Below are 20,653 nucleotides of genomic sequence, written 5' to 3' on the forward strand. Positions count from 1 at the left end.
GTCGGTGGGGTTCTTGCTACTGACTTTGGTAGTGCCAAGATCCCCAACCCTAACCCCGGTCTCTGCTCCAAGAAACTTAATATAGATCTCAGGGTTTCCTTTCTTTTGAAGAGCTTAACCGTGAATGTTGGGGAGAAAACCAAAACCAAACCCAAAACACTTTTCTTAAAAATCCAGTTTCAGCATAGTATATGTGCATGTAAGAATTATTTAATATGCAAAGCATCTTCTTGCAATGTGCTATTCATCCAACGTTCTGTTCTCTCACAATTCAAGTATTTTAACAAACCAACCCTAAAACAGAAACAAAACATGCAGCTCCACTTGTGGAGTGGGAATAGTTGGCAGGGAAGATAGTAGAAAGATGAGGGATCAGCAGAATACTGATGGAAACCTGACTCTTAAATGACTAAGTATGAATGTGGAAGGGTCAACCCCCAAGTCAGTTTGTCAGCACATAAAGTATTGACACCTGTGCAGGTGTCCCAGACTAGTCAAGACTTCTTTCTACACAAAGGCCTATTGAAACTGAGGAAGGCTGAGCCCCTGAACGTGCAGAAAAAGAAATTCCTACCTTCAGGCTATTTTCTTAAATTCTGTCATAGTTCTAAAATGTAATCTTGATGCACATAATTAGCTATAATTATTTTCTTCTAAAGGTCAGAGTGTATCAAGACTAATTAAACTAGTTCCAAAAAACTCCTTTGCTTTTTATATCTAAAGCTAACACTGGGATTTGTTGCCCATTCAAGTCACTGTATTAAATTTTTACTGTGTTGTGGATTCATTAGAATTGCGTTTAAGCCTCTGTTGCATTTTATTTTGGAAGCATCTTTCTAGTGAGCCTGTCTTATACTGGTTGGTTGAATATTGGATATCCTCAGTGTGAATGTAACCACCAATCAGCCAGTTGCCATTTTAGTTCAGTTGCAAATCTGTGTACTGTTTCTCACCAGATTAAACTGGTAATTAAAATACAGAGATGGTTGTGGAGCCGTATTTGGAGTTTATGGGTCATATACAGCCTTTTCCACTCAAATAAGGGTGTTCCTGGGGTCTGTGGAATGTCTGTTTATAACAGTGTGGCTAAAAACACACCTGTTTTTAATGTCATACATTTAAGTGGAACTGGGAGCCAGAGTCCATTAGCACTAATTTGGGGGCAGCTGTAGCATAATGCTGCATGGTGACATGATTTTCTTCATTGCTGTGAACTGCAGAATGAAAATGCTGCATGAAACGAATTTTATAGTATGGGGCTGACTGTACAATATTTGTATTTCACTCCACTGAGATGACTGTCTGCAAGGTTTCTAATGACTTCATCCTGGCCAGATCTTACGACCCATGCACCATCTTCATCCTCAATCATACTGTTGATCACATATGCTTCTTCAAATCTTACCCTCCCTTGGCTTTCCTGACTGTTTGCTCCAGATTCTTTTCCTTTGAAATCTGATCTTCCCCTTTTAAACATAAGGACTGAGAAAACTCTAGCACCTCTACTGGTCACAACTATTGGGGAGGAGAAGTCTCTCAGGGTAGTAGGGCCCTGATCATGAGGGCAAAACCAACACCTTAAACTCCACTTGGAAACCAATAGATAACCAATGCAGCTTTCAGAAGACTTGCTGCCATTATTTGTATTTAATATTGGTGCCAGCAATGTTTGGATTCTGCAAGACCGAGATAGAGAGTCTAATTCTGTAAGCACTTACTATGGGGTCCAAAGATAGTCTCTCTCCCAACAGGGACTCTAAAAGATGAACAGAGAGAAGACAAAATGTACTTGGAAATCCAGAGGAAGGAAGAACATACCGGGATCTTTATACCTGATTTTGAGCTTTTAGAAGAAATGTAAATGAGGAGAGGATGGTCACTTTGCACCTAGTGAGATGCACCCCTTCACAAGGGACAGCTGCACTAGACACAAGTTTCCCAATGACCCCAAGGTATCCTCATAAGGAGCATGTTGCTGTAGTCTAATCTTGCAGTGAGAAAGGCGAGGATAATAGTAGAGAGGTCTGCATCTGAAAATGTTGTAACCTCCTGAACAGGTGCAGATCAAACAGCAGTCCTGGCTATCCCTGCTATCTGATCATCTAAAGCAGTGGAGGAACTAAAAAGGCCTGCAAATTCAAGTCAGTATATGCCCTCAGTTATGGTGGCTGTTATCTTCTCCATACCTTCCAGCAGTTCCTGCCAACATACCAATATCACCTCAGTCTTTTCTGGATTTGTTCCTTATTTAATGCACCCTCATCTATGCCCCAGTCTCAGCCAGAAACTCAGTGAGGTGCTCACCTGCACCATCTGTATCTGATAAGGTGGAAATGTTAGAGGCAACATGACACATGCTTCCTCTCCCTTCCACTCACACACACACCCATGCATGCTGAATTGTGGGGAGGGTGTGTGAGAGAGAGGGACAACTTATGTATAGTTTGTGCGTGCACACTGAATATGATTGAGTTATCATTAGGTGATAAAATATATTCAGCTATTTTTGTTTAGTGTTCCTACTCTGTTCTATTCAGTTATAGAGCAAATAGCTATTATTTTACCTAGTCACCTTTGCCTTATTTTGAATTCAGTGCAGGCAGTGTTTGAGCCCATCTAAAGCAAATGTACTTTGTTGCAGTGGAGGCAGCTTGAATTTAATAGTTCTTTGTTTTGTGAATTTTTGGACAGCTGTGTGAAACTGACAAATTAAAGCAGTTGCTAGAGGAATGTGTAGGATTGTTTGTGTCAAAGAGCAGATAAGGTAGCTCCTGCTTTGTGTCATGGCAGAAAGGGCTTTAAAGAGCCGCATCTTCTCAAAGAGGGAAGTAATCCTCAAGGGAGAGCATACATCAATTGTAAACCTCCTCTGATGGAGGGATGGTTTTCTTAACTTCAAAATCCCAGATGGCGAAAATCTGAGTGCTGTGGTTTCTTGAAGTTATTGATGAAGAGCCAGGCACTAATATCCAGGTTCAAAAATGGATCCTCACAAAGTTTAGCACATTCTTCGCAGACCAAGCCCATCATTTAAAGTCAACATAGAAAGATAATGATAAATTGGTGTAGGACTAAAGGCATATTTGCCGCCTATTAATCTTGTGCTAGTCCAGTGATATACCCTTTGATGCATGTTGTTCTGGTGTTATGTTTACTAAATGTAATCTCTTTCTTAAAATTTACTGCATGTTGCAAGGATGGAAACAGAATATTGGGCACTAGTTTAAAAAAAACCTGATCAGTTATATGTACAGGTACGATAAACATCATTTAAATAGATTTGCATGTGGAAGTAGTAGTGTTTGTAGAAATGCAAAATCATTGCAGGTAGATGAATCAAAGGTTTACTTTTCCTTTGAATCATTACCAAGCTGTGAAATATATTAATCAGACTCTAAAAATCCTAAGAAACTAGGGTTATTGGTGTTTATTTACTATTTTATTTAGTATTGTGGTGGTGATTTTTCAGCTAGCTTCCAGGATGGATGACAATATAAAGTAAAAGAGAGCAGTATAGTAATTAATATGACAATAAAAACAAGAATGAAAATGAACAATAAAGTAACTTCTTCTCTTTCAAAGCAGGAATATTTAAGCAATTAATCTGTATTCCTGACAGGCAGAGATAAACCATGGTACCAATCTTATCTAAACATTTATCTTATTATAATTTCAGACAGGCATTTTATGTTTTAATGATGCAATTTAACATAAACGCTGTAGATAGATTTCAGTGGTGTGAGATTCAAGTAATTATTTAGTACTATCGTCCTGTGGTTTGAGGACCAAAATGTATCAATTTCTTACACTTAGTCTTTTTAAGGATCAGCATTCACATATGATTAATCACATAAGTCCTCTGTGCAGTGTTTCTCAATCTTTTTGATACCAAGGACTGTCTTCCTATACTGTGTCAGGGAGGTCTCAGGGACTGGTGCTGGTCCATGGACCGGTTGTTCAGAAACACTGAGCTAGAGGAATTTAAACCTTATTTGTATTTGGATGAGTCAGCAAGTGATGTTCATGATCTGCTGCTATTCTTTTATTTTTCATCTAGTCCCTCCCAAGTTAATGGGCATATTGTTTTGATACAGTGAATGAAAATGACAGTTTTCCTTCCATAATTAAATTTTTGTCTGATTGTAGAATTGATTCAAGACATTTCTATTCTATATAGTTCCTCATCACTGTTATCTGAGCACCTTCCAGTCATTCATTAAGCAACGTGACTAACATATATCATGTGTGGTCCATTCTCTCTCTCATTTTGGCAGCTTTAATTGGAAATCCTATGCTTAATGAAAATTTTGGAGCCTGTGGTAGGCTATGAGCTCTGTTTACGGTAGTGCTATGGCATTAATTAGCCTCCCTTTTATATGGATGTGGGATCTGACACATTGCATGTTCACAAAAACGTAACTAGTGTCAGGTCAAAAGTCTCGGTGGTTGTCATTTTCACCTCCGCCTAGCTATCTCAGCTTTGAAACTGTGCTCCTGCCTTGTCAGATATAGGATGATAACTTCATATTTGCCAGTCTGTAGAGCCCTGGGGACTACTCTGAGAAATACAGTCAGCTTCTGTTCTGTTAGATTGGGGAGGGGAAAATTTGTTGCTGAAACAGTTTCATTAGCTGAGAAGAGCTCATGTGGAGACCTCGGGCCAGTGTGGGTCAAGACATTGATTAATTAGTAGCCTATACTTTCATCTGTACAATGCACAATTCATGTTTTGTGGTGGCCTTTTTTTCTAAAAGCAATTTTAGCAATATTAAAATAAAATGGTAATGCTAAATTCTTTGTGAAAGTAGCTTTAATACCTTCAGACAACCTGGCTTTCTTACTGATGGTTTTGCTCTACCCCCTAGCATGAAGTAAAGATGTGATTGTTCTTAAGTGGCAGTTGATAACTTTGCTCAAATACTATTTGAGGATAAAGTATCATTAATGCTAGTAGCTAGATTGACTTGAGTGATGGTGATTATGCTTCTTCTATCCAGACTCTGTTCCTAACATTAGTTTCTTCTACTGTTTGACATGATGTTGTGGTTTTGGCTTATAGTATGTTAACCATACAGTCTGGGGTATCTAAGTTTCCTTTGGCTGAATCCTCCACTAAAATAGGAAGGAAAAGAGAGAAAGACAGCTTCTCTGTCTGTGATGGGAAAGCAGGCTCCCCTGGTGTTTCCTGTTGTGGTCTAGTTAAAGTACTTGGTCAGTTCACCAGTAGAAGGTCATAGAGGAGCTCATGTCCATAAAACTAAGATGTGTTAAACCAACTCTTGAGGATTTGCCTATATTTGGATATATATAAAATGGATGTACAAATATTTTGCTTTTGTTTTAGGATTCAGAGATAGCATCTCTAAGAAGATACTAACCATTTAAAATAAGATCAGTATTCATCGTTCTAATATCTGCCATTTGTACATTCTCACCCCACTCACCATACCACCAGTGCTGATACTACAGGAATACCATGAGTCTAGTTGCATCCTAAAATGAACTGCCTATTTTCAAGGGCTGTAAGAGTGATTTAGTGCAAACGTGATTGTTGAGCTTTGCCAGTAGCTCTGGGCTCCAGCAAATAAGATGTAACAGTGCTGTTTTTATCTTTCTAGCTCCATAAAGCAACTCTTATTTACAAATGTGATTAATGTTTTTGTGTCGTGAGTATCCAATCCCAGTGAACACTGAAGTTCAGAATTTACAGAAAGTATTCTTGTAATCTTCTCATGTATTTTATAACCTTAAAAGCTAGTTTTACTATGTTATAACATCAGTTAGGGGCTTTGTTCATTCTATTCTGGCTACCAATAATGAAGTGGTATGCTAGCTTTTCTGCAAGCTTGCATTTTAAGTCTGTATATTTGTAATGATTCATGGATTTACTATATGAACTATTATAAATTCCATTTACACGTCTCCAGCACTGCAGTGCTTTTATTACACTAATGAGCTAATTGTTTAAGAATCATTCACATGATTCAGCCTCCTGTTCTGCCTTTTTTTTTTTTTTTTTAAAACTTCAGCCACTGAAGGGCTTTTGACAAACCAATATTTATAACAGTTTGACAGCAGGATGAGGAACAGCATTTGTCTTTGTAACAGCTTGAAGAAAGGGCCTTTCCAGCACCCAGCCATGCAGTTACAATCTTGACCTCTTTCTTATGCTGGGAACATACATACAGCAGACAAGCAGCGCCTCCCATGTGTTTTCTTGACCCGTTGACTGTCCATTCACTTCCCATCTGTTTTGCCGTCTTAAAGGAACAGAGGAGGCCCTCTTCTTATAAATCTGTCTTTGCAGGTGATAAATGATATTCTGTCTCTTTAAGGGCTGCCTGGGTGGTTTTTCCTTTTTTCTTAACGTTTTAGCTTTTCTGTCGGCCACATCCAGAGGAAAATATGGTATGTGACCAAGAGGAAACTGGCAAAAAAAACGTGATGGGTAATTTCAAATGGTGTTTTAAAATTCAGCAGGACATGACCCTGCAATGATCATTAGCTCTTTGCCTCATCTCACATTGAAAGAAGGCATGTTGATGCAAGTTTTGTAACTGTGGCTATAGGGGTTGTGTTGGGAGTTGACTTATTTGGACAGTCTTTAAAACACTGCTTTCACATTGTTTTTGCGAGAACTGGAGTTTTTGTATAGTCCTGTAGAATATGGAAGAACGTGACACAAAGGGCTGATCCAGGAAGAGATTGTTTCACTTAGCTCCTTTTATACTTTTTCAGTGCAGTTTTGTATACGTAACTGGGATACTGCCCTCATTAGCCATAAGCTAAAATTCCGCTTCCTGCAGTGGACTGTGGGTCCATATTACCAGTTATGAAGTGTATGATGCTGGGCATTCTAAGCAAATCTGACAATAGACTGGATTTTCTGCTCACTGAAGGAAAGGGGTTGTGTTCACAACAGCGAATCAGAGATTTGCCTAAAGTAGCTGTAGCAATATAAACCTTGCGTGGAAGAAATTCAGGGAACAGAATGGAGAGAATTGACTTAGGAGGAAAGATTTAAAAGAACTAAAATATAAGTGCCAGATAAAAGGAAAGACAGATCAAAACCTTCCAATATCAGAACAGTGTGAACACTTTAAAAGGAGAGGAATTATTTAATTTAGTACAAGAAGCCATAACTGTGGGGGATATAAGTATCATTTTATAGTGCCTCCTTGTCTACTAGGTGCTTCATCAAAGTTCATAATAGAAGATAAGTCCCTGTCATCAAGGAGTGTATAATCTCTGAACCTGATCCTGCAATTAGATGTCTATAAGCGGGCTCCGTTGACTTCAGTGGGACTCTGTGCATGCACAGAGCTTTGTGCAGATCAGACTGTAGAATCAAAGCCTGAATAATGGACTGACGAACAAATGAGGATGCAACAAACACCAAAAACGGGGGAAGGGCCAGCAAGTGCAAGGGTTACAGGTCTGCCTTTTGTGGTCACTCAGTTAAGGCATGCATATGTCATGGCTGTGCAAATATTTTCTCCTCTTTTTAAAGTACAAACCTTTTTTGTGGGTGATGATTTGATATTGAGCAAAAGTTTAAGGCTGAAAAGTAGGAGAAACTTTGATAGAGAAGTGTGTTGGTCTGAGAAATAGATTCCTACAGAGTATTGGTTGCCCCATTTCTTGAGATGTTTAAAACTAGCCTGAATGAAGAACCAGAGACCATCCTGCTGAGAGCAATCCTGTATGGGCAAGGAAATGGACTAATAACCATCTCCCATTGTCTTAACTTGTAATACTGGGAGGCAGCATATCAAGTTGCAGAGAAGACATTCGAACTCAGAAGTTTTTCTGCCAGCTGTGTGCTCATTCCTCTAAGGCCCGAAATGAGAAAAACGTCTTTACTTAGGAAAGCACATAAACATGTGCTTAAATGCTTACTGAAGCAGGGGTCTTAAGGTGTGATTTTTTTTATCAAATAACTTTAGCTCTCTGCCTGAGTTTTCCTATCTGTAAAAAAAAAAAAAAAAAAAAAAAAAAACTAACTACTTCCTACAGGACGGGTGTTTGTGTGGATTTCTTTTTAATGTTTGTAAAGTCCTAAGTATTATGATTTAGTTCACTAAGTACAGACAACTCTAGCCCCTTTCCTCCAATGTAACTGTTCATCTGTAGATTAAAAGAAAAATAATATGAGCGTTTTTTCCCTTCATATTCATCTGTGAGTCAGGGGACAGAGATGTACAATAAAGAGTATGGGCGTGTCTACACAGTTTAAGTTTAAGTGCAGATTGTATTTTAATATGTATTTTAACATTCAGTGTAATACCTTAATTTTGCTTTCAGTTATATTGCTTTAGATTATTCACCCCTACCTCATCAGCTTTGCTGGAGGTAACTGGATTCAATTTTAACAGCACTGCTATTACACTCAGAGCAATGCTTTTACTGGTGAGGCACATTAATAATGTAGCTATAAAGTTGGGTCCAGTAAGTAGACAATCTGTCTTTGAGACTGAATTTTTGCAGGGGGGGTTCTTCCTAAATTGATGTTAACAGCAAAAATAAACCTTATCCTTGGCTAGGTCTTTCTGTATTCACTGTGTATTCAAATCCTAATTACAGATCAATTAGTCTGGTTTTGAGCCTTTTAGAGTTAGTATCAGAGGATTAATGAAAAGAAAATGAGTGGGCAGCGGTATCATTTCATGTGGAGATAAAGAGGGAACAAGCATGAATGGGTCTCTCAAGCCGTCTGAATAAAGAATTTCTTCATTCTGTGTCAGTGGAGGTTTATGGGATATTGGGAGAAGATTATGGGAATATTCATGACCAGATCAGGAGACGTAATGAATTGATGTATGGAACAGCTCATCTTTTAGGTAAACATTGGGTAAATAGAAAGTAGAATGGGCATTCATTGCCTGTAAGCCTGTGTGTTTCATTGTTCCAAAGCTGGAAACAAGGGTTTTGTTATAGTTTTCCTGCACTTGTTTCACTTAAGTTTCCATCACTGTTTAACAGGTGGTGTAAGAATCATGCATTCATAACTCAATCTCTATTAAAACGATCAGAATTGTGAGCAACAGTCATAATTTACTTCAGAAGTTTATATTTAAACAGAAATGTAGCTCTTGGAAGTCTGATGTGATATTGGAGCATTGGATAGTAACTGGAGAAAGTTCAGTATGTTAGAGAAATGAATATTTGTTAGCAGGTTAAATGTTTATCTCATAGTCTGAATGTTATTTTTACTTAGAATAATACTGCAGCATAAATATCCTCAATATGTCATAACCTTCTACTTAATGTATACTCATGTAACGAAGTGTCATGATTTGAAACCCAAAGACAGAACTGGGGTTTGGGGAAGGTATTCATTTGCAATATAAAGTGCATTGAATTTGTGCTGTTTAGTTGGAGATGGGCTCAAGCCAAGAAGCTTAGATCCAGATGAGTGAGCGAGTCCGGTCCAGTCCAGTCTCACAGCAAACTATGTTAGATCCAGAAGCAAATGTCCCCAAAATCTGAGGCAGTTTACAATTAGTGTTTCTGTTTGGGTCAATTATAGTTACTGTCCTATTTCAGAATCCAGTGGAGTGCAATGAAACTGATTAGGGGCTGGAGGGAAATAGGCTTCTTTAGTCTATGGAAGAGAAGAAGGTGTGTGTGTGGGGGGGGAGAGAGGGGGGAGAGGGAGGGGAGGGGGAAGGGGAATTTGATAGCAGCCTTTAACTACCTGAAGGGGGTTCCAGTGAGGATGGAGCTAGGCTGTTCTCAGTGGAAGTAGATGACAGAACAAGGAGCAATGGTTTCAAGTTGCAGTGGGGGAGGTCTAGGTTGGATATTAGGAAAAGCTTTTCACTAGGAGGGTGGTGAAGCACTGGAATGGGTTACCTAGGGAGGTGGTGCAATCTCCATCCTTAGAGGTTTTTAAGGTGCGGCTTGACAAAGCCCTGGCTGGGATGATTTCCTGCTTTGAGCAGAGGGTTAGACTAAATGACTAAACCTCCTGAGGTTCCTTCCAACCTGTATCTTCTATGATTCTATTAATTTAAATGATATGAAGTACTTATTGTAAAATATTCAGGAATCACGTCACCGCACTTTGTTGCTCATCAAAATAAGTATCTTCAAGAATTTAAAATTCCCATCTTACTAACCACAGTTTGTAAATACATTTTCTGCCATTATGTTTAATAAAAGCAAACTAAATAGCAGGGCACTATTACTATGTGCTGCAGTGTGGACTTTAGAGAGTAATACATTTTACCATTTGATTAGTATCTGTTTCAGTGCAGTAAACTGAATTCCTTCTAGAAATACAAAGCTTAGTATGACTATATTGCAACTTCTTGGCACACTTTTTACTGTTTCTTTAAGAATGTTTTTTTCAAAGTGTTAAATTACTTAAAGACCTTGTAATTATTACATTTAAGGAGTCACTTCAATTCTATCCAGGTATAAAAACTAATAACCATGGAGGCAACTTTAGAATGTCTGTTCTCTAAGCGAACATAACTGATGAACTATATTCTGGTGGAATAAATATTTACTATCCTGTTACCTTAACATGCCTTGATTGAAAAATTAGAGTAGGTATTGCTGGCACAACCCTCCTTTTTTTTTTTTTTTTTTTTTTTTTTAAGGTGAATTTATAAATTATGGATTTTGCTGATGCTGTGAATTTCCAACACTGGAATATTTCACTAACCAAGGGTTGAGCAGGAAAAATATTTGCATTTAATGTTGTTAAATCTACCAACTTTCAATGAGAATGATAGCTTGATCAATATAAATATCAGATTTGAGGAAAGAATCTTGGACTAAATAAAGCAATCCAAACTAAAAATAAATGGTTCAGAATTACTTCTTGATTTGGGGAGTAAGGTATATATCATAATTACCGGAAAAAAAAAGATGATGCATTTGTCAAAGATAATATGAAATTAGCCTTTGAAAGATATCTATTGTAAGCTGTGCTCTCAGTATCTGCTTTCCCAAATGCCCAGTATACTAGTGTTCTCATGAAATAGAACAGGCTTGCGTACCAAAAAGAAGTGCCTGCCTTTTTTAAAACAAGGCAGCACAATACTATACCTGCTCGGTAAAGAGAAACCTTTAAGTTTGACCTTTGTAATGTAAGTGTTGGTTACAGAAGGAGTAATAGCTTGTCATTCAGAATTCAATTTTTGGCCTGGTATGTGGCATAATCTTGTTTTAATAGAGAGGTGATTTAAGTCTGTTTGTTATTAAAAATAGAGGTGATAGCTGAAACAGGAGAGGGCATTTTATTTTACAATCTAGAGTATAACAGCTTGTCAAATATGAATTCAGCCTCACAACATCTCTGTGTACTCAGTAAGGATTATATTTTTTTTTTACGGGTGTGACTACTGAGGTGTGGAAAGGTTAAGTGACTTGCCCAAAACCACTATGGAATTAGGTGGCAGAGCTGGGAATAGAACCCTGATTGACTCTGTTTTGCCTTACCACAATCAAAACCCTCGCTATCTTTTTGCAAAAACAATAAACATAAAGCTCTGCCTCTATTAAACTAAAACTCCCAACAGTACAGGGCAAAAATTATAATTACACCCCATCCTTATGTGATGGGGCTTCAAGATACGTACCTTTGTCATATCCAGTTGGACTTATGGTAGTGCAGTGTGCTTTGTGCTTGAAAGCACTAGCCTTTATATTAAAAAAAAAACAAATAAAGCTCTCCTCTTCCTATGCCACCCCTCCCAACACACACAAACAACCTGCATCTGGTGTTGAATCCAGCAGCAGCATGTCTCCTTTAGCAATATAGCTTACTGTGAACTCATCTGGTCATATTTAAAGTCTTTTGGATGAAATACTGATCCTACTGGAGTCAATGGGACTTGTGCCATTGACTTTAATGGGGCCAGGATTTCATCCTCTGTCCATATCTGCAAGACCAGAAATTATCTTGATCCAGGATACCTAAAAGCTCGAGGACCTTGGCTGCCCTGGATAGCACCACTCCTGAGGAATGCGTATGAATGCACTCAGATTAACAAAACAAACATACGTGTCATTTCCCAGAGAGGAAGAGGTGCAGGGGGAAACGGAGAGGAAGCCGCACTTGAAAAGCACACATCTTATTATTTAATGTTTAGCTTTGGAAGGCATTCTGGCACCACAGCAATGGACACAGCATAGGAATGACTATAGACTAAACCTGAAGTCTTTAGTGAAGTGCTTTATGATAGTTGTCGCCCAAGGTAAGGTAGCCAGGAGCACAGGTCAGCACACACTATCGCTAAGTTTGCTATAGTGTACAGATCCTTGCTTTGCTCATTAGAATCCCCCATGACAAAGTTGGTAAGGAGAATAAACTACGTCTGGCCTTCAAGAGGGTGGAGCTGCCAGCTGGAAGTTGAGGTCACTGACAGAGAGATGTGAAAGCTTACCCAGCAGCTGCCTGCCCAGAGCAGGCATGTGGATGATAGAGTCAAATGTCCGTTTCCGCCACTCTGCAACAAAATACCAAGAAACCCTGAAATAAAGCTGACTGCCCTGTTTTACTGTATCTATTTCAGATGTTAGCCACATAATGCTAACAGCTTTGTTTCAGTTACAGCATTTTTCTTTATTATGAGAGTCTATTTTATATTGCTCTTTAGAATCTGGTCTGCTAAACTGTCCCTTTTATCATAAAAAGGTTAATTTATTCGTAATATGAGGATTATGTCATTGAATTGTTAGATAAACCTGTTATTTCTTCTAGCTACTTCCTACAAACACTGCCTTGGGTGACCCCATTTGGTGTTTGCTCCCAGCTGCTTACGTGTCTTGCTCAGTGATGACTATGGTGTTCTTCGGCTTTTTTAAATGTAATCAGTAGCTATGAAAATGAAGAAAACTACTGGAAGATAACCAGAAGCTTCCCTTATAACCTCATAAAAGGGAATCTGGAGCTTTGACCCAGATGGTGTTCTTAGTTTGCTAAAACTAGATTGTACATATGCACGCGCATTCTCCCTTTTATTAGTCCGAGTGCTTGATTTCAGAATTATTCTAAGTGTGGTGATCCACTTCTTCCCTTTCCTTCACATGCTTTAAAAGGAGTAGCTGGGTCTCTACAAGAAGCAGCTTCAAGCAGGGGGAGAAAAGCATGCAGGCTTTTAAAACTCATCAGATTTTACAGTCTGTTCTATAAGTCACTGCAGTTTACATATAAAATGTAGATATTACAGTGAAGAGTGTTTTACAAGAACTTGAGGGGGAGAGGGATACAGTGATGATAGAAAATTAAGATTTTTTTTCTACTTTATATTGACATTTCATTTTCAGTAACTGCATTTAGCTTTGTCCTGAAAGTGATTTTCCTGATGGGGAAAATGGTTCCAGATTTAGAGAAATGCAGAATATAATTCTGACTGCATCCTTTTTGGTCAGTGCTGAGATGTAAGGGACCAAGACAAGACATATAATTGAATATTAAACTCAGATAGGATTCTTTGCTCCAAGCACTCTCTGTCTTTTGTACCAGGTGCATTGCATGTTGAGGTCTGATTCCTTGAAATTCTAACTGTTGTCAGGTCACTAGCTTTGAACTGTTTCTTGAATGATTAATGGTGTTTGTGCTACTAATGTGGAGAATAATGATATTTGGCTAAAAGAGAGAGGGATTAGTGCACTTTACTTAGTGGATAACAACTCCCACTGTATAACAACAGGTGCACAGTAGATTTGATGTGTGAACCAGCGGAAAGCGGAGCTTTTCAAAACATAGTATCTGATTGCTTTGCTACATTTTGGAATTATTAAATTAGCATGCAAATGGTATAAACCTGTAAAAGTTCTTTAAAGAAAAAAACAGCCTTAAGAGGGAGTGTATTAATTTTTGTCTGATGCAGAAACTGAACACAAAGGCATTCAATGCATCAAACATTTAGGGTAATGCTTGTTTACAGAATTGGATTTTGTTCTGCTTTATAGTTTATTTTTTATCTATCCTCAATAAAATAGCTAGAAATTTGAATGGCAATCTTTTTAATCTTTCTAGAAAAAGTTCGGGAAATCCAGGAAAAACTTGAAGCCTTCATTGAAGCCCTCCATCAGGAGAAGTAGATTGTTCAAACAGGTACCACATTCTTACTGTCCTATACACCCACAACAACCTATCACACACACTGCTTACATAATGGTTTCCTGAAAACCCCTTTTATTTTACAGCTTTCTCCTGCTTCTTTTTCCTTTTTGTTTCTAATTTTCAGTGCCATGATTCTAGCCTTTATAATAGCAAGGGAATGTGAAGTCTATAGTGTAAGTGCCTTCTCTAGGATAGAGGCGTAAGGTGGGTGAGGTAATATCTTTTATTGAACCAACTTCTTTTGGTGAGAGAGACAAGCTTTGGAGCTACACAGAGCTGCTCTCCGGGTCTGGGAAACATACTCAGTGTCATAGCAAAATGCAAGATGGAACAGATTGTTTAGCATAAGTAGTTAGCACATTTTCTAAGGCACCATTCAAGGTGGAATGGCTCGTTAACACCTCTGCAATCATAGGACAGAAAAAAGATGGTTAGTGGGTTACGGATAGTTGCAATAAGCTATAAATCCAGTGTCTGTTCAGTCTAGCAAAGTTATGAATTTAAGATCAGGTTTCCTTTGAGGATGAGGACTGATAGGTCAGATTTAGAGTCATCACTTGTTGAAAAGTGTTCACTCACAGGTGATAGGTTGTTTTTATCATTTATCATTTTCCTGTGCAAGTTCATTTGAGTGTATAGTTATTGTCTAGTTTGACCCACATTGTTGTTGTTGGGGCATTTAGTGCAGTGGATGGGGTACACCATATGCTGTGACAGGCATGTGTAGAATCCACGGATCTTGAAAGTTGTACTGTGAGAGGTGTTGATCATTGTAGCAGCAGAGCTATGTCTGCAGGTTTTGCATCTGTTCTGGCAGGTCCGGTGCCGTTTTGATTTGGTCTGTCCTGGGCTGTGGAGAGCTTGCTTCTAAGGATGAGCTTGGAGAGGTTGGGGGGTTGTTGGAAGGCCAGAAGTGGAAGTTCAGGACAGGTTTCTTTCAAGATGGGGTCCCCATCAAGTACGGGTTGTAGTTTGATGATACCCAATATGGATTCTAGTGTGGGTGATAGATGACACCTAGGGGTGTGAAGTCAGAGGGGGTTTTATTTCTGTATGGAAGCAGGTTCTCTCCAGGTATTTGGGTGGCCCCATTCCATGATTTGATTTACTTGTCTGATGGAGTGTCCTTGTTTGGTGAAGGCGGTTTTAAGTATGTTACCGTGTACATCCCGGAATTTCTCCTTGGAGCATACTCTGCGATATCTGAGTGCCTGGCTGTAGATAACAGATTTCTTGGTGTGTTTAGGGTGATTACTTTATCTGTGAAGGTAGGTGTGGTGATCCGTGGGTTTCTTGTATATATTGTCTGTAGGGTTCCATTGTTGAAGCTGATCGTGGTGTCCAGAAAAATGATTAAACCATCTGTTTAGACGGTAAAAATATCATCCATATATCTCAAGTATATCACTGGTTTTCTGGTGCATTTGTCCAGGAATTCTTTTTCAAGGTGGCCTATGAATAGGTTGTCATATTGGGAGCCATCCTCCTGCTTTGGCTGTTCCATGGTTTGGACAAAGCATTCGTTGTTGAATATAAAATTGTTATGGGTGAGGATGAAATGGATGAGTTTGGCAATGTGTTCGGGGTGGATATCTGAGGGTTGGTGTCCATTGTCTTGTAAATATTTGAGACAGGCAGTGATGCCATCACTGTAAGGGATGTTGGAGTATAGAAAAGTGACGTCCATGGTGGCGACGATGGTATTCTGAGGGACGCTATTTATATTGCGGCGTTTGTGGAGGAAGCCAGCTGTGTGCTGGAGGAAGCTGGCCCTTTGTGTGGTGAGTGGTTTGAAGATGATTTCTGTGAGTCCTGATAATCCTTCAGTAAGAGTGCCAGGGGCAGATATAATGGGTCTTCCTGGGCTCCCTTGTTTGTGTATCTGGGGAAGCATGTAGAAGGTCCCTGGGATGGGTTTGTGGGGGATGAATTTGTAGCATTTCTCTTGGAAGTGTTTGAGTAGCATTTATTGTTATCATTCTTTCCTGGGTAAGCTGTGGCATGGGGTCTTCTTTGAATTCTTCATAGTAGGTGCTGTTGGAGATTTTTTGCTGTGACACCGAGAGTTCCTTTCCCAGACCTGAAGAAGAGCTCTGTGTGGCTCAAAAGCTTCTCTCTGTCACCAATAGAAGTTGGTCCAATAAAAACCCTGAGTCTCTCTTCTCCTGGAACCGACACAGCTACAACTACATTTTCTAGGTTAGTTATTCGGGTCTCATGAAACAGCTCTAAGATATACTTTGAGTGCACTATTTGTATCAACATTAAAATGAGAGATCAGTTATAGCCCATTGTAATCAAAATGATACATCTGTTTTTGTAAAGATCCTTGTATGAAAATTGCGAGATAGTGTACGTGAAAATTATTATTAGCACTCAGATCTATTTCATTTTCAGACTTGATTCCTGTCCAGCACCTAATTCTTGTGTTCATTCTCAGAGTATATAGGGCAGCGTGACTGAGCTGTAGAATATGATTGCACCTGTTTTTAATTACATTAATTGCCTTTTTTTATTTCAGCTGAACTTTTGCAATGAAAATGCAGTCCTTTTCCAAAATGCTTTGCACAAAGAAGACTGGATGAAATGGCTTTTTCTGTCCCATTCTTCTTCCTGTCATACCTTTTTGAAGCATCCTATGATGTCGAGGGGGTGAGGGAAGTAATTTCTCACAAGGGATTGAGAAGTATTGAATAAAACCTGCCATTTGAATTTTTGAAGTAAGACAAACATGATAGCAGAATCCAGTTTTTGTTGCGTTGAAATGACAAGAGGAGGGAATGCCAAAGTTGTCCAATTAAGTTCTGTTCCTGAGAGAAAGGAGAGGCTTTTACCTTTTGGTGGTGTTTAGTATGGCAGGATTGAAGCAGGGGTTTTATCCAGTGTCAGTTTCATGCCTGCAAATAATCCTGGGAGTTTGAAATAAAGATTTATCATTTGTACATATATGAATTAATGCCCTTCTAATATTGTTTGTATCTGTATACGGTATGTGGAAGCATCCTCAGTCACCAGGGTACATATTTAAATATATTGTGGTGAGAAGGGAGATCTCAGAGAGAAAGTTGTGGACTTAAGCACTAAAGAGTTATTATCATCCAAGGAATTCTTTCAGTTCCTTTCATTTGAAAAGTACAGGCTGCTATTCCTTGAATCCTTAAAAAGTTTGGCTCAGGAAATAATGTCAACAGCTGCTCATTTTACAGATGCTTTCCTAGTAGATGATGATACTCTGAATCATAGCCAATCACATTTCATTTTGGAGGTTGCATGGACACTAACTGGGTTTCCTGTTAACTTTCCCCATACCCTGTTGGAAAGTAAGCTAATTATGTGTGGGTAATACAGAAAAATAATTTAACAGTGTAACTCCAGTTTGTTTGACCCTCTCAAATAAACATTTCAGAAAAAAGAGATCAAAAACAGATTTTTTCTGTATTTTCTTTTTACTGAGGAATTGAAAGCAAAAATTGCTTTAAAGCAATGTAATACACAAGATCTCTTCATAGCCACTTGCTTTGTAGTGTTTTATATTATATAAATGTTCAATAGTGTTAATTTCCTTCAGTCTGTCATATTCCCCTAAAGCAGTATGTAAGTGACATACAAGAGCTTGGTGGATTAAACCAATATTCACTGATTCTTGGAGGAATCGCATAGAATTCTGCTCACTGGATTATACTTTTCTTCTATTATCCTGTCTGCCAGTTATCAATTTTGTATAATATAAGCCCCACATGAAGCTCCTTTCTATTTTTCTCCCAACACTTTTAATACAAATGTAGTAATCAAGCTAGATTTGACAAACAATGCTGAATACTTAAATGCTACTTGGGAAGAGGATGTTAGACAGGTTCAAAACAGTTCATTATGCAATTAACCCAAAATCTAGGTTAGGAAATTGACATAGGCTTGTATTCTTCCCTCTGAAGGAGGTAAATGATTAGAATTGCTGGTAATTTAGAGTGAGGAGGAATCAATATGTAAGAACATTTATCATTTTGATTCTCAGACACAGAGAGCAATGCTAGATCTGGTACAGGAAACACCTAACACTTTGATAATCAAAATAAAGCTTTAAGCACCATTGCATGAAAAAGTAAAGTGTAATTTTTCCATACAGTGGTGCTTAAAATTAAACGTTGCAAGAAAATCTAACAGCTGAGCGTTGGGACTTTTTTTACTTAAAACCACTTCATTATCTGACAATGAGTGCATTTCAGAAAAAAGGTAAATTGGTTTATATTATCTTTTGACACAGACTGTGGGTAACTTCAGAAGCTTAAGTTGTTTCCACAACTGTGAAGGAAAGCAGATTCTATAGATTGTATATCACTTGAATGAGTCTGTACTTATATGAAATCCCTCTCTGTACAAAAAACCCTTTACTTGAAGACATCACTGTTCGAAATCTTTGTGTAGTGTAAATGTTGCAAAATGTCACATGCTGTGGTCCCGTGTGCATCTTTTTTTCAGCATGATATCAGTACACTTTTTGGTTATAATTTCTCTATTGCTGATCTGAAACTTGGCATGATGTATTCCTTGAAAGCTGGGTATTTATTGAATGCAGATGTAACTGAAGGGAAAGTAATAAAATTCAGACTTTGGACAACAAATGTTCATGTTGTATGCACAGTTTAAAAGTTACTCTACCTCCTTGTGGCTCTGTTTCCCCATCTGTCAAACAGTGATAAGGGTACTCCGCCTTTGTAATGTGCTTTGAGATCTGGGAACATAGAGCGTTATGCAGCTGCTGAATATGGTTTTTAATATATCAATAACATCAATAACATCCTTTGGTTTTGTTTTTAACCAGATTTTCCTGAAAAATGGCCAGGTTCTGAAAAAGCCAGGATACAGGTTTTACTAATTTTCACCCACACTTTGCCAGTGGTGGGACTCCCTGGCTGCCTTCACAGAAACCCCACTGGACGGCACGGCATGCTTGCGCAGAGGGGAACAATGCTCAGCTCGTGGCTGATGCTGTGCAGTGGGGGAGAGAGTTGGTCAGGGAGCTGGGTCCCGGCAGCTGAGAGGGGCTCGCTACCTGTCTCGCTCTCCTATCACCAACTCCCTCCCGTCTCACATCCCCAGAGATGGGCAGGAAGCCAGGTGACAGCCCTCATCTGCTTTCCCTGACAGCTGCAGTGACAGACCCACAGGGAGTGGAAGGATCCCCTCACCTTCCTTGTCCTCTGTCCCTTCATTTTCATTTTTTACTGATTTTTCACCTGTTTTTAATTTGTCTATGCAAACTGAAAAATCTCCAGGAAATTTTGAACAAAATAAAAACCGAAAACAGAGGTCCTTGTATATAAATGACAGTATTCCTACGTTAGTGTTAATATAGCACTGTATATAGGCAGGGTGCTTGACAGACAGACAAGACATAGTCTATACTTGAAAAACATCATTTCTCTCACCCTTAGGTAATGCTTCGATATTTTTCACAGACTTTTCAATGGGTACCGCTGTTTATTAAGTTCTGTTATAGCACACCAATGGCTAGAAAGACAATGGAATGGGGAATTATGATTACATGGGAATCAGTTTATCAACAGGTGCATTCAGGAGTGCTAGCACATGCCTTGCAGATTCAGAACAACGTTACAAAAGCAATTAAAAAATTTAAAAGTAAAACTCTGATTCTAAAGACGTTGCTTACTGGTTTTTCAAAGCCAAAATCATAGACACAGCAGCATTGGTACCAATAAAGGATTACGTCTTTTACTATTTTGATTTAGTGTCAGGCTTCTACTAACTAAAAATTACTTCTGTTCATTGAAGTAGTTTAACACAATACGGTGTAAAGAGGTCCTTTGTTGTCAGTTTGTACTGATATTTACTGACAAATTTCAGGGTTCTATAAACGTTTTTGTTTCTACTGATTTTTTTCACCAACATTTTGGGAGTATTCAAGTACATGAAAATACTGATTATGTTAAGAAATTCCAGTACATTACAGTAGATAGAAGTGTTTACATTCATAAATTAGTCTAAGTGTAGATCTGAGGCCGTCTGTTCAAGCAAGGCAATGTACAGTTGATGAAATAAAACCACAGCATTAAACTGCTTTTATTTTCAATACCCTTTTACTTTTCTCCATTTGTTGCTTTTTTTCTGTCCTCCCGTCCCAAAATATTAACCTCAATATCTACCCGGGAAACTGTGAAGTTAATTTTTTGCACTGATTCATCAACTTTTTATTTTTTGTAATAAACATTCATAAATTCCTGGCAAATTTTAAACAAAATAACTGAAAATTAAGGGCCTTGATTATACAGTACAGATTAACAGCTCCCCTCTGCTAATTGAGGTCACGTCAATTATATTAAACAGATTATACCTTGCTAACAATACTATTGTAAAATTAAATGATCAGATGAATACTGAAACATTCAGAAAGCAAAACAGATGTGACGCAGTTATATTTACTTCCTGGTCTGCATGTTCACCAGCTGGTTTTACGTGTTCCTGCCCCTTTAAAATTCCTCTTGTCTTAAGGAAGGTGGTGTTTTGTCTTGTTTCAGGAATTTAATGTCATTCAAAAGAATTCACCCTGCAAGA

General features: G+C 38.4%; 1 protein-coding gene across 4 annotated transcripts in view; it reads left to right on the top strand.

Moving 5' to 3' along the window:
• The window catches only part of OPA1 (OPA1 mitochondrial dynamin like GTPase), a 70,239-nt gene extending 51,537 nt beyond the window's left edge, over window positions 1-18,702 (top strand). For all 4 annotated transcript variants that reach the window (XM_067542812.1, XM_067542814.1, XM_067542813.1 and 1 more), the window contains 2 exons: window positions 13,997-14,074; window positions 16,605-18,702. In XM_067542812.1, coding sequence (XP_067398913.1) covers window positions 13,997-14,061 — 65 coding nt within the window. In that variant the 3' untranslated portion in view covers window positions 14,062-14,074; window positions 16,605-18,702. The remainder of the gene's footprint in view (window positions 1-13,996; window positions 14,075-16,604) is intronic.
• The last annotated feature ends 1,951 nt before the right edge of the window (window positions 18,703-20,653 follow it).

The sequence above is a fragment of the Emydura macquarii genome, unplaced genomic scaffold (genome assembly GCF_026122565.2).
Source record: "Emydura macquarii macquarii isolate MOO-44397 ecotype Brisbane River unplaced genomic scaffold, CSIRO-AGI_Emac_v2 contig_729, whole genome shotgun sequence".
Taxonomy (NCBI): Eukaryota; Metazoa; Chordata; order Testudines; family Chelidae; genus Emydura; species Emydura macquarii.